The sequence below is a fragment of the Arvicola amphibius genome, chromosome X (assembly GCF_903992535.2).
Source record: "Arvicola amphibius chromosome X, mArvAmp1.2, whole genome shotgun sequence".
NCBI classification, from domain to species: domain Eukaryota; kingdom Metazoa; phylum Chordata; class Mammalia; order Rodentia; family Cricetidae; genus Arvicola; species Arvicola amphibius.
In genome coordinates, this window is record NC_052065.1 from 70,764,723 (window position 1) to 70,779,774 (window position 15,052).

At 37.4% G+C, this 15,052-nt stretch overlaps 1 protein-coding gene across 1 annotated transcript in view; it reads right to left on the reverse strand.

Moving 5' to 3' along the window:
- The window catches only part of Hdx (highly divergent homeobox), a 113,459-nt gene that overhangs the window by 79,338 nt on the left and 19,069 nt on the right, over positions 1-15,052 (reverse strand). Inside the window, exon 4 of the mRNA XM_038317277.1 lies at positions 11,682-11,735. Within this exon, the coding sequence (XP_038173205.1) occupies positions 11,682-11,735 (54 nt within the window). The remainder of the gene's footprint in view (positions 1-11,681; positions 11,736-15,052) is intronic.

The following is a 15,052-nucleotide window of genomic DNA, read 5'->3' on the forward strand; positions in this document are numbered from 1 at the left end:
ATGTGGAGAGAAAAGTGAGGAGGGGAGGATGGGGAGACCCTGGGGAAATGGGATGGTTGGGATGGAGGAAGGGTGGATAGGGGATCAGGGAAGAAGATATCTTAATTAAGGGAGCCATTTTATGTTTAGCAAGAGACTTCACTCTAGAGGGATTCCCAAGTATCCATGGAGATGTCCCCAGCTAGTTCGCTGGGCAACTGAGGAGAGGTAGCCTGAAAAGGCCCTTTCCTATAGCCATACTGATGAATATCTTGCATATCACCATAGAAGCTTCATCTGACGTTGGATGGAGATAGAGACAGAGACCCACATTGGAGCACTGGACTGAGCTCCCAAAGCCCAAATGAGGAGCTGAGGGAGGGAGAACATGAGCAAGGAAGTCAGGACCGCGAGGAGTGCCCCCACCCACTGAGACGGTGGGGCTGGTCTAATGGGAGCTCACCAAGGCCAGCTGGACTGAGACTGAAAAAGCATGGGACTCTCTGACCCGGACTCTCTGAAAGTGGCGGACAACGAGGGCTGATTGAGAAGCCAAGGACAATGGCACTGGGTTTTGATCCTACTGCATGTACTGGCTTTTGAGGAGCCTAGTCTGTTTAGATGCGCACCTTCCTGGACCTGGATGAAGGGGGGAGGACCTTGGACTTCCAGCAGGGCAGAGAACCCTGACTGCTCCTTGGACTTCAGAGGGAGGGGGAGGGGAGTGGAAGGACGGGGAGGGAAATGGGGGTTGGGAGGAGGAGAAAATTTCTAATAATAATAATAATAATAATAATAATAATAATAATAAATTTAAAAATGGAATGATTTTCAAAGGAAAAAAAAGATTCCTTACAGCTGGGGGAGCAGTAGAAGTGTAGGCTGGACAGAATCTCAGGTGAAAGTCTTGTAACCTTACCCCCACCTCCTTCTTCTAAGGAGTGATAACAACTCCATTATTACCACAGACCTATCACTACATTGTTTAGCACAATTAGTTGTCATGGTTACCAGGCCGAGATAGTCTCTACTCCAATATGGTGATGAGATCATAGTATATCCACTGAAAGAAGTCATACTACAATACATTTTTACCAAAAAAGAAAGCTAGCTATCACTAATCATTAAGGGAATGCTAATCAAAACCAGTCATTCTGGCTCTTCAATAAATTAAATAGAACTGCCATGTTGTATTGTCACTTCACATAGGCTTGTCCCTCCTAGAAAAAAAATGCCTTCCAGATAACAAGGCTTTGAACAGAGAGGGCTTTCAGCAGGATGAGAATGCAAATCTCTTCTCTAGCCCTGGATCATATGAAGCCTGAGCACTATCCTAACTCACAAGTCATATACTAGCCAGACCCACATACCCCACATGCCATGTCCCATAGGTTAACTGTTAACCAAGTTAACTGTTCTGGAAAAGTCTCCATCTGAAATTGTCCCCAAAATTATGCTAAGGACTTTCCAGGCACCTGACCCAATCCAGAAGTAGAACATGTGGAGCCTTTCAAACTAATTTGGTAACAGCAAGGAAAGTTTACCTACTTCGTTGTGGGTCAGCATGTTTCCCCCTATCTCCCACCGTTATGGAACATTAAAAGAATACTTTTCTTTGTCAAGCTGGCCTGGCACTTTGCTTTAGATCTTGCTGTGCTGCCAGATCTAAAAAACTTTCACCTAAAGAGCAACCATGCCTCCATGCCTCCCCTGAACTGCACTCTGCTTGCTTCTCTTCTAAAATCTAACATTTTTGTGCCCAAGCTTGAGGTAGGAATTATTGAGGTGGATTTCTCTGTGGGGCTGCTAAATCTCTGTCATTGTTCACTGTTGTCTTTTCATCTAACAGATATCCTTTTAGTATCCAGGACTCCTCGTCTATCTGTTCCAGAAATCTTAAAAACAGGTCAGGGGTTACTCCAGCCTTGGAGTTGTTTTCTCAACAAGGCCTGTTGAGTCCAAGGACACCAATGCTTGGTTTTCATTAACTGGCCATTAAGTAGCCTGGCCACAAATCTAGAAGGGAAGTTGAGGGAGACAGGGATACTTTTCTCCTTTGTACCCTTTGGTTTTAACATTCTTACAGGTTTAGAGAATTTCATATAGAGCTATTGGAATTTGTCTGCAGTTCCTTACATGCAGGCTTTCTTCTCCCTCTGTCACTGACCTTTTCTCTGTCAATCTTTTACCACCTTCCACATCCTGCTACTAAATGAAAAACATGTTGTTTTGGAAAAATGTACTCATTCCAAGAGACCCTTGGTTGACTTTGGCCCTGCTGACCATGCTGATCATGCTGACCCTCCTTCTCCTTTTGTACATTGAGCGCCAGCCCCTCCCCAAGTCAGCTTCCTTTCCTACCCCTTCAGAACTACATTCTTCTTCCTCATTGTCTTGTCTTGAACCTCTGACTGATTACCCCAAGCCACCATGCTCCATTTCTTTGCCATGTGGCACTAACTAAGCCACCCATTTATTGGTGCAGACCTGGGAATGTGTGGAGCAAATTCTGAACTAGAACTCCAAGTAGGAACTTGCAGAGCCAGTCCATGGACTCGGACTGAGTGGAGCCCCACAATCATCATTAGAGATTCCCAGAACCAGTCTCCTTCTCTGCTCCTATCTGTATGCCTAATAAACCACCCCATCCATCATTCCCTGCTGTGATTACTGGAGGCCCAACCCAGACCTCAGAGTGTTCACACGATTGAAAACCAGGCATCATCCAGCTGGTGCATAACCCACACAACAAAGGGGACAGAAGATAGGCATAGCACGAAACACCACAAAATTACCTACAGATGCTTAGAGCTACTGCAAAAACAAAAACACAAAAACAAAGATAATATGCTTCCTCTTGAAACCAACACACTAATCATAATAATCCTTGAGAAAAGCAACTTAGCTGATATACAAGACAAGGACTTACATCAATTTTAAATATGTTCAATGAGTTTAAAGAGGATATGAATAAATACCAGAATGAAGACTGAAAAATATTGTCGAGTGAAATAATAAGAACAATTCACTATACAGAAACAGAATTAAACAAAATAATCACCGAAGAAAAGCCAAAGTGCAATAAAACTTTAAATGAAAGATTCAGTAAGTCAAACAAAAACCTCAGAGGTAAGCCTCACCCACAGAGCAGAAATGGGAGTGACAGTCTCGGGCACTGAAGACAAGTTAGAAAAACTGGAAACTTCAGTCAAAGAGAACGTTAAATAATAACAATAATAAAAGAGAGGAACAAAAGAGTCAGGAAATCTGGGACACTATGAAAGCATCAAATCTGCGAATAATAAGACTAGAGGAAGAAGAAAACCAGGTCAAAGGCATAAAGAATATTTTTCAACAAAATCACAAATGAAGATTTCTCAAATTTAAGGAAAGAGATGCCTATCAAGGTGCAAAGGGCGCCCAGAACACCAAATAGACAGAACCAAGAAAGAAACTCCCTGTAGAACACAATAATTAAAACACCAATGTAAAGAATAAAGGATATTAAAAGCTGTGAAAGAGAAACAAAATCACATATAACAGCAGGCCTATCCGAATAACAGGCTTTAAAGAATGAATAACTTTTATTTGTATGAATGTTGCCTGCACTTATCTTTGTAACACCATATGTGTGTCTGGTGCCTGTGGGGTACAGATTAGGGACCTGGATTCAATGGAAGTGGAGTTACAGACTTTGATGAACTACACGTGAGTCCTGGGAATCACACTTGGGTCTGTTGGAAGAAAAGGCAATGCATTTATCTGCTGAGCCTTTTTTCCCACACCAATACCTGACTTTTGAATGACACATTGAAAGTTAGAAGGGCCTGGACTGACATACAGCAAGTTCTGAAAGACCATAGCTGCCAGCTCAGACAAACACTGTTAGATCTAAAATCATATATTAACCATAGTGCAGTGATAGTGGGTGACTTCGTTCTCATCAATAGACAGGTTATCCGGGCAAAAATTAGAGAACCTCTGGAGTCAGAGACATCATAAATCAAATAGACCTAACAGATATCTGCACAAAACCCAAACACTCAAGAATATATTTTCTTCTAGCAGTCCATGGAATTTTTCTTAAAAGTGACCACATAAAAATGTAACAAACACAAAAAATGACACAAAAGGAGTCTCAACAAATATAGAAAAACTGAACTAGCATCCTGTCTCCTATCTGACTACCATGGATTAAGGTGGGATATTACCAACAATGACAAAAACCTGCACAATCTCATGGAAACTACACAACACACAACTAAATGAAAATCGGATCAAGGGAAAATATAAGAAGAAAAATTCTTCCTAGAACAGAATGAAACTGAAAATACAACCTATTGAAACCTATGGGACACAATGAAGGCAGTCGTAAGAACGAAGTTTATATAGCACTAAAATTTACATACTACTACACAAAAGCCCTGAAGAGATCACACATTAATAACAATACACTTGAAAACTATAGAGAATCAGCAGCAACAACAAAACACCAGAATCAGTATATGTGAAGAATCAAACCTAGGGTTTTAATTAATGAAATAGTAAAACAAAATAAAATGAACCAATTAAAGAGTTGATTCTTTAAAAGGACTGACAAGATTTTTTTTTTACAAATTCAAAAAAAGAGGATCCAAATGAATAACATTAGAGATGAAAATTATAACACACTGAGGAAATTTAGAAAAATCACAATGGCATGCTTTAAAAATTTATATTCCATAAGACTGGAAAATCTCCAAAAAATGGGCAAATTTCAAGATGTGTATGACCTACCAAAGTTAAATAAAGGTGAACTAAATAATACAAAAAGATTCATAACAATGATAGAGATAAAAACATTAATAAAACATTCCTAAATAAAAATGTCCAGGGCCAATAAGTACATCACAGAATTCTATCAGCCCTTCAAAGAAAAGCTAACAGCAATACTCCTCAGAATATTCCATAAATTAGAAACTAAAATAGTATTTCCAAACTCTTTTTATAATCTAGTATTATCCTAATATCAAACCAAAGACTCAACAAAAAATAAAATTATAGAGCAAGATCTCTGATGAACATAGTTACAGAAATTCTCAGTAAAATGCTTGCAAACTGAATCCAAGAACATCATCCACCATGATAAAAGATCATCCACCATGATCAAGTCGGCTTCATCTCAAAATGCAGGGATGATTCAACAATATATGTAATCCATAGGCTAAAGTACAGACCACATAATCATCTCATTAGGTGCAGAAAAGGCCTTTGAAAATATCCAACATCCTATGCATTGTGACTTCTGATACATGAGTAGTTGAGTACTTTTCCAATCCATAGAATGATCCTCCTGTTCATGGGTTCTAGTAGTTATTGATCTCCTGATCCAAGAGACAATACTCCTAAATGGTAGAGGTTCCTTAGGTTTCCATCTTTACATCTGTTTCATTATCTATAGCCTCTCTTAACCCACCAGACAGTCTTGATGATATCCTGCTTTTGACTCCAAGCTATCCAAGCTACTCTTCTACAAAATCTTGTCATATCCCTATATAGATGTCTTTCCCTAAACACAACTATACTTCTCTTTTCTTCCTCTCCTTGTACCCCAGCTCTGCTCCACCCCCCCCAAAACCCACTTCTCATGATTTCTCTGAGGAATTAGGCAATATCCTTAAGCATTTTCATAATGTTTCTGACTCTATCTGCTCTAGTTCCTACACAGTTTATAGATGGGATCATAACAAAAATACATGAACCTCCTAGTAGAGTACACTATAGTTATCTCAGTCTTAGCTCTGGAGTTGGGGGTCCCTCCAACCTGGTATCATTTTACAACCTAACCTTTGAGCTTCTTGCACTAACTTGGCATAACCCTAGCAAAGGGATTACTAATAAAGTATCTACACATAAACCTTCCATATTATCCTCAACCACATTCCCATTTTGGAAGGAGAGGGGCTTCTTATCTTCCAAAGGGTTCCTCATAATTAGAAAATCCTAATGCCAAAACTATTATAAACTGCCTCCTTACTACAGCAGGTATGTAACACCAAAACCAAGATTCTCCTACAAGGCTGGAAAACCAGAAGACTGATAGGGAGGCTAAATTTCAGATCATGTATCCCCACCACTGCCTTGTCTTTTAATCTAATCCTTGCTCACCTAAATTTGGGGAAGGGGGCTACCCCAGGAAGGTGCAACCTTATATCAATGCTGTTTTACAAAACAGGTCAAAATAATTCAATCTAAGTGAGATATACTTAAAAATGTTGCAGCCCAAATTTCCTGAGAATCCTCCACACTGCTTTCCAAAGACGCCCCCAGCTAGTTCCTTGGGCAGCTGAGGAGAGGGTGCCAGAAATGTCCAGATCCTATTGCCATACTCATGAATATCTTGCATATCACCATAGAACCTTCACCTGGCGTTGGATGGAGAAAATGACAGAGCCCCACATAGGAGCACCGGACTGAGATCCCAAGGTCCCGATGAGGAGCAAAAGGAGGGAGATCATGAGCAAGGAAGTCAGGACTGTGAGGAGTGCGTTCACCCATTCAGACGGTGGGACTGATCCAACGGGAGACCACCAAGTCCAGTTGGAATGGGACTGATGGAACAGGGGACCAAACCGGACTCTCTGAATGTGGCTGACGGTGGAGGAGGACTGAGAACCCAAAGACAACGGCAATGAGCATGAACTCTACAGCATGGACGGGCTCACTGTGAGCCTTGTCAGCTTGGTTGCTCATCTTCCTGGACTTAGGGGGAGTTGGGAGGACCTTGGATTTAACATAGTGAAGGGAACCCTGATGGCTCTTTGGCTTGGAGAGGGAGGGAGTGGGGGTATGGGTGGAAGGGAGGGGAGGGAAGGGGGAGGAGGAGGGGAGGAGATGGAAATTTTTAATAAAAAATGAGAAAAAAATAAAAAATTAGCAAATAAAAAAATGTTGCAGCCCTTTTGCTGTCTGAAGTTCCTCTTGTTCATCCATCTGGACATACCTTCCATTCATCCCAGTGTCTCTGCCCTTTCACCTCTGTAGCTAGCTAGATTTAAGTCAGCAGTTTCCCCCTCAAACCTTTGACGTGCAGCTGCCTGACTCATATCAGAAAATCCTTCCCTGAAGGTCCCTTCTGGTTTATTATCTTATCTACTCAGAGACTCGCACATCTCCACTTGTTTCTCAATATCAGCTTCTCAGTCCTCTTCAAAATTCCTTGCCCCTTTGAACACTGTAGTCGTTGTGCAACGTTCATACATTCTCACATAGACAGACAGAGACAAACAGATAGACAGATTACATTTACTGTATCGTATGTAATGTGTGACCTGAAAGTAAATATTATTAATTAATATTAGAACAGAAGAACCTGTGTCCCTTTCACGAGAGTTACCAATTGGGAATGTCTGGCAAGTAGTTGACATTGAAACTGCCAAGTCTCGTGAAATTATTTTAGTTCAATAAACTCTGACATTGGAGAAAAACACAAACACATTCTTCTATATTTCTGACATAGCATGGAACACAAGTTAGATTTTAGTGGAATCATACTTGATTCTGTTTGTGGTGCCCTATATAGGAAAATGAACATTTATTCGCATCTCCCCTAGAAAAGTTTTGTGACAATGTGACACAGTCAGAGAGCAGAAGGCACAAGTTATCAGTTTTTAGAGAAACAGCTCTGTGCAATGGGAACGATAACAAACACCTGGAGTCTTTAGCCAGGTCTGCAGATAAAGATTGGTCATTCAAGTTGGTCTACAAAGAGGAGAGGGCTGTTTTTCCAAATACAGACACAAACCAAAATGTATAAAGATGATGACAACAAGAAAAAGGGAAAAAAAATCAAACTAATCTCCAGAAAGGAACCCTAAAGAAATGAAGGTTATGAATTACCTGAAAAAGAAGCTCAATACATTACAAAATTCATAGGTGACTACTGAATTTGAACCACGAACTTGATGTATGACTAAAAGAAAAACATAAGTAAGATGAATGTGATGAAGAAGCATCAACCAGATTCTAGCTACTAGAAATTAAGGAGAGGTGTCATGTAATAACATAACTAAAACATTAACAGAATAGTTAACCTGCAGACCTAAGCAGAAGAAAGGATCCATGAACTTGAGGACATGAGTTTAAATTATGCAGTGCATGGATAAAAAGGAAAGAAATATTAGCAAAGGATGAAGAAAGGGCAAGGGAACTATAGGATATCATCCAGTGAACAAATGTATATGTGAAAGAAGTCTCACAAAGGCAAGAATATATAATAAAGATTATTTAAACTTTTAAAATACAACTATTATATGTCAGGATGGGGCATGCCATAGACTTTGTGTGAACAATCTGTAGTAGTAGCTTCTCTCCTTCGACAAAGTGTGTCCTAGGAATCAAACTTAAATGCTCAAGCATGTCAGCAAGTATCTTTATGTGCTGAGCCATCTTGCAGGCCCAAGATCATTTAAATATGTACAGTTTCAAAAATTGTATTATATATATTGGGAATTTACTTAGAGAATAGACTGTAGATGCCATCACCTCAGGAAAAAAATGGAGAGTAAAGTACATATTAGATCATTTGCCTACAGTTTTTGCAAGCTCTAAGATTTAATTTGCAACTCTGAAACAAACAAAGCCAAGAATGATAAATATGAGATGGATAAGCTAACTCTCTTCAATTACAAGTTTGTAAAAACTATATTGCAAAATGTAATAATTTCCTTTAAAAGTAAAGTATTTAAAATTCTTAAAATTTGTAAGCTCTGGAAGCATGCTGTGCTTATTTTTATAATACTTCATTCTGCACTTAAACTATTCAAAGATACCAAAGATGGAGGAAAGGTCTCAGAGCATGTTAGGGAAATGCTTTACCAGAGAGACACATACCCTGTTTATATACATTCTTTAAGTCATAATATCTCGTGCTGTATTTTTGCAATTTATCAAAATCATCATAAAAATTATTTAGATATTTCTGCCTTACTTAACACACTAGATCTTTGATATCCAATGTATAATTTATGTTTACTTCGTAGGCCATTTTTGAGTTACATTATTATTACATGTACTATGACTGCATTTAAATTTCATGAGATTTAGAGTTATCAAAGTATACTAAAATACCCAGGTGTACCAGTAACTGAATGGAATATTAGTTAATGATTTATTGATGTATAATTAAGTTGCATTATTAATTCACTCAATAATTTCTGTCTATCTTCTGAAGTTTTCATTTTTTTGTTGTCTTAAATTCTACTTATCTGCACTCAAATTCACTTAGTATATATTCTTTTATCTCCATGCCAATACTGAGCCAACTACCAAATTGTTTAAAGATGTATTTTTCAGTACTAAACTTTTATTTATTTCAGTATGATAATGTCTAATGCTTTCTTTAGATTATTTTATTAAGTAGGGGGATTGAAGCCAGTGCCCAGTGCATGGCAAGAAAGGCAACTCAGCTAGCCCCCCACCATTTCTTTCCTGTTTTTGAAGATAATCTGTACCTGCTTACTGAAGTTTTTCCACAATCTGTGTTCTAACTTGTTTGTCTGATAATACCAGCATCTGACTCACCTCTGTGTTTGTGTCAGTAAATTGCCTTTTATCGCTCATGTCGCAACATTCCTGTTTTTCTGTCTACTGAGGAATTTCCACCAGGCCCTGGACTATCTGACCATTACCTTCCTAGGCTTTCAGGCTTATCTTTTATTTTAATAGATACCCATTCACTGAGGTTCGGCATAGAGATTCTGAAGGTTTATACAATTTTATCACGTCACAAGATTGGCAAGCCCATGCCTCTAGAAACAAGCCTTCCAGGCAACCAAGTTTCAAACCTTTAGCCGGACAAGAATGCACTCAGTTTCCCTGCTGTCCCCACTCCCCAGAACAGGCCAACCACTGTCATGCTGATAAGTCATATATTATCTAGGACCTTTGTTCTGTGTAAATTTCCACTCACCCCTTAACCGGAGATGTGGTTGGAACTTTGCAAACATCTGCCTTAGCCCCAAACCATAGAGAGCACAGTGCATTTTAACCTAATATGGTCATGTTGACTGACCTAAGGTCTACTTCTTATGGTGCAACATTTACCATTCCCTAAGAAAACTTTCAAAAACAGCACCCTTAGGTTTCTCAAAGTCATCTGTACCTTTACCTCAGACATTGCCTCAAGGTTGACTTCAATTAACCTTTTGCATGTCTTGAGACATCTCTGGAACTACTGTGTTCTTATAATCTGGAAACTTAAGAGACATAGTTTCAGTGATTCTTTAATTTCTTTATGTTCTTTGATGCTATTTTCATGTGATCTGACATCATTGGTGCTTCCACTAATCTTGTTAATGCCCCCGAAAGCAATGGAGACTCAGGCACTTGTGAGGCTATCTTTCCTACTAATGCCACTCAATAGGCCCATATAAGTAGAAAGCAAAATGGATTCACCATATTTCAGGGAGTTCCTGTTGTGACTTGATTCTTCTTGGTGACACTGACTATCAACCTTGTTTGATACATGGAATACAGAACTGTGTAGTGTATAGGACACAAAGAGAGACTCCCCAAGCAAGTCTGTTGAGTGTCCTCTGTTAGCATTCCAGCTAGGTGTCTCTGGGAGAGAAGGAGAGGTCTGCCCCAGTTAGGAAGGTAACCACTTCCGTGGCTGCAAACTGTCAGTAAGAGTTTCTTTCCAGCTAATAGTCCTTGACAAGTTACCAAACTTATTTGTGGAACCTTTGGGGTGGGGTGAGGGTATTGGTGCTTTTTTGATTGCTAGTTTGAGTGTTATATGTCATTTAAATCGGGTACCTTTCTACTATTAAGTAAATAACAAGTACCTTATGGTTCCTCCATGCCCTGGATTCTACAACCCTGTCACCTTCTTTCTACTTATCTGAAATCTGTTACATTATTGTCAGCATTGTGTCTCTACTTTATGGGGAAGAGAAGGAAGTAAAGCATCTGGACAGTCTTGTCTCAAATCTGAAGTCATAGCTCTAATTTCATTTGTCCTCAAATTCATCAGTCATTTGCCACTTCAGGTACATTTCTAAATGTCTACTTATCTCATTTTCATGGTTTAATAGTTTTTTGTGTACCAGTTACAACTAAGCATTCTTGGTACTTGATTAAATATAGTTTTATGGGTCCTACAGAGAGTCCATAAGAAAACACAATCTTAGTGATTTTTTATATTATAGTTCCAAGCCCAGAGTAGTTATAAACATTAGTTACAAATTTCTTCTAAATACTGAATTATATTCAGTGGTAAGGTGGTGTGGGACCATGGTCTATATTCTGTCAATTATATTTTAAATAAATGCTGATTGGCCAGTAGCCAGGCAGGAAGTATAGGTGGGGCAACCTTACAGGAAGTAGAGGTGGGTCAAGGAGAACAGGAGAATTCTAGGAAGGAGGAAGCCCATTCCTCCCTAGTCCTGTCCCAACCACAAAAGAAGGAAGATGTGATTGCCCTGCTGAAAAAACATACCGAGCCATGTGACTAAGACAGATACGAATAATGGGCTAATATAAGTTATACGAGCTAATAAGAAGCCTGAGCTAATGGGCCAACAAGTTTACCATTAATATAGACCTCAGTTTTATCAAACTAAGTTTTACTAGTTCTTTAAAAAATTACCAACATTTCAAAGGCATTCCACTAAGAATATGAGAGACAATGTATTTGCTGCTTGAAAGCAAAGGTTACTTACTGCTCTTTTCCTAGAACATCCTGTAATCCAAGGCACAGTAAGGGTTCCTGAAATCTGCGGAAACAACAAATGGAATCTTAGTAAAATATGGATTCACATTGCTTGTAATGCTGATAAACACTAAAAAACACTGTGCATGCTGTGAAGATAAATAGATAGATCTGTATTCAAATTATATTCCAAATCAAAGGTATTGTTTCCTTACCAATTTAAAGGGCCTTCCCTTGCATAAAAAGAAAAAATTTAAAAATGGTATAAAATTCCCTCAGAAATTAAAAAATAAATGTTTGTTGGGTCCTATAAAGGATATGAAAGTGTATGGAAAATAAAATTATTTTAAAAATGTAATGCTTTCTGGATTAAATGGAAAGTGGAACTTCTTAAAAAGCACATCATCACAAACAAGAGATGATATTATAAATGAAACACAATAAGTATTTACTTCAAACACTTAGCAGTTGCTAACATAAATATTGTTATAGTCACCTTCTTAATGGAAACCTTAGGGATTCAGTGCAAATCACAGAATCATTGTTTCTCTAAATTGTGTCCTCACTAGTTATCTTGCTATGCATTCCACTCTTTATCTGCCCTTGTCATAGAGTGATAAAATGTAGATTGTAAAAGACTACTGAATTAAAGGATAATACTTCTGTATAAATAAAATATGGCTGTAAAAGGTAGCAAGGTGAACTTTTAAGCCACATCAACCACATCAAGACTATCGAGATAAGAATGTGTCCATTTTGAGTCACAGTTCAGTATTCAGTGTTGAAGTTGTGCAATGTTGCAATCATGAACAGATAGGTAAATCTTCCAGAGTCTACAATTATTTCATATCTTGGCAAATACTTGCCAATATTGTCTCCAAATGTTGAATGATTTTAACTTTTACAAATGGAACAGAGTAACAGTCATAGCTAAGAACACACTTGCTTCAATTTTCTGTATAAAGGAGATGGGAATTTGGCTTCACATAGTAAAAGTATTTTTCTTCATTGTAAAATATTTTCACTCAGTGTACAATAAAATGGTGATTAGCTGAATGCTGAAGGTCATGACAGAACTGCATAATTGACTTTTTATTTTAAAATAAGTAGGGTAAATCAACTAAAGTAATCACATTCTGTGCTCCATACAAATAGCAAAATTCAATTATTTTGAATTATCGCCTTACATAGTCCTATTAGTGAGAATAATTCAAGAGAAACTTCACAGAACTTCTAGAAACAAGTATGCTATCACACAAAAAAATTATGGCTAAAACAGAATTCTAAAACAGCAACTACTAAAGAGTTGGATAGAACTAAAATTTTATAATCAACTAACATATACTGTTATGTATTTTTTTATTCCCTTAATTTCTAGCACAATCTAAAGAACAGCTAGCCAGAGTAGCTAGATTTGTTTTGTTTTACAAAACTGAGGAATACCATAGATAAACATTTAACTTTGGGGAGTCTTGTTTGGTACAAAATCGAAGGCAGGATTCTCTTTTACTAAAACCTATAAAGTATAGTATTCAAGTGAAATGGACAATAAATTTTAATGTTTTACATAAACAGCTTGGTTTAAAAATTATGAAATGAATTTACAAAGAGTGAATCAAGGTGGATCTTACATATATTTCAAAACTTACACAGTCAAATGAGTACTCCATATTTTAAAGTAGGAAATTTAGGATATTATAAACTCATTACAATAATGTTGTCATTGTTGAAAGCGTCTGGGAAACTTGGAAATGTCAGTTCATGCCTCATCCAGAGATTCTGTCTCATTACTTCACACACCTTTTATTGTAACTAAAAAATACACCCTAGATTAAACATTCATACTATTCACTAAATGTGGCTCAGAATGAATTCTATTTTCCAAAATCAAATTTTAGTGATGATTTGTCATCACTAAAAGCATTTAAAAGAATCCCACAGGTACTTAAAACAATTGTAAAAGACTTCAAAAACTTTTTGACAAATTGAACATTATTGAAATAAGTAGATATTACTTTCCAAGGTATCTAATTTAAATTCTGTTCAAATGTCTATCAGGTATCTCTCCTATATAAGATCATTACAGGAAATAAAAAGATAGGTAAAACACCTAATTTCCTGTAGGGCAAGAACTATGATTTGAAAGGAAGAGATAAGACAGGTACATGAAAGATTTTAATACAAAGAAAACTATAGTAAGAGTTATAATGGATAAATAAATAAATAAATCCAATAAATAAAGCAGTACGAGTTCAAAGTATGGCAAAATTACACCCACTTGTGGATTGGTATCTCAGCTGCACCTTAAAAAGTGAGTAAAATATTGATAGAACTAGAAAGAGATATTTCAGGAAAAAAAAGAATTGTATCACCACTGTGGCATAACAGCATAGTTGCGTCCAAAGAAATGTCAGTTCATCTCATACTACAATGGTAGGTTAAAGTCACTTTGTTGAAGTAAAGAATGCCATCTACACTTCAATCTAATTCTATAGAAAATATGGAGCTATTGAAATGTCTTTGGTACATCTGTTATGTGGCAGAACTGTATTTTTGTAGATTAGGAAGTTTAATATGCCGCAGCATGTATAAGAAGTATACAAACTTTTCTAAGAATTTGTGCTAGAGGTAATATAGACTTGACTAAGGTAGATGTATGAAAGGTAAAGAGAAATGCAAAAAATAAATACATTAAAAGACAGATATTATGTATGGGACAGAAAATAATTGGATGCTTGGGAGATGACAATGGGCTTTGTTTAATGAACATCATAAAGCTACTTCCTAGACAGGCCAACCCGTTCAATCCAACCAAGAATCATAAGTTTAATACAAGGAAATGTCTTCTGCTGGAAGTCTGTGTCTTATAACTAAGCGTGGATATATTTGGAAAAAAAATGCAATTGCTTGATTGTAAATTAGAATTAACATTGTGTGTGTGTGTGTGTAGTTGTGCATAGTAATTCACTTGTTTCATGTAAAACCATGCTTATACTTGGAACTGATGATCCAAATCAACATATGATTTTTAAATCATTTTGAAAATTAAAATTATTTCCTTTCAGAGAATTTATATCCTAAAAATGTCACACAGGAATCCCATTAAAGTATTAACCTGATTCAAAAAGTAATTTAGTTATTTTGTTCATTAGTGTTTTGTCAGCTTGACACAGACTAGTCATCTGAAAAGAAGAAAGTTCAATTGAGAAAATGTCTACAAAAGATTGGCCTGTGAGAAAAACTATGGCGCATTTATTTGATTAATGGTTGGTATAGGAGGGCCCAGCTCACTGTGAGCAATGCCACTCCTGGGCCAGTGGTCCTGAGTTGTATAACAAAACAAATATTGGATAGCAATTTAGTAAGTAATATTCCTTCATG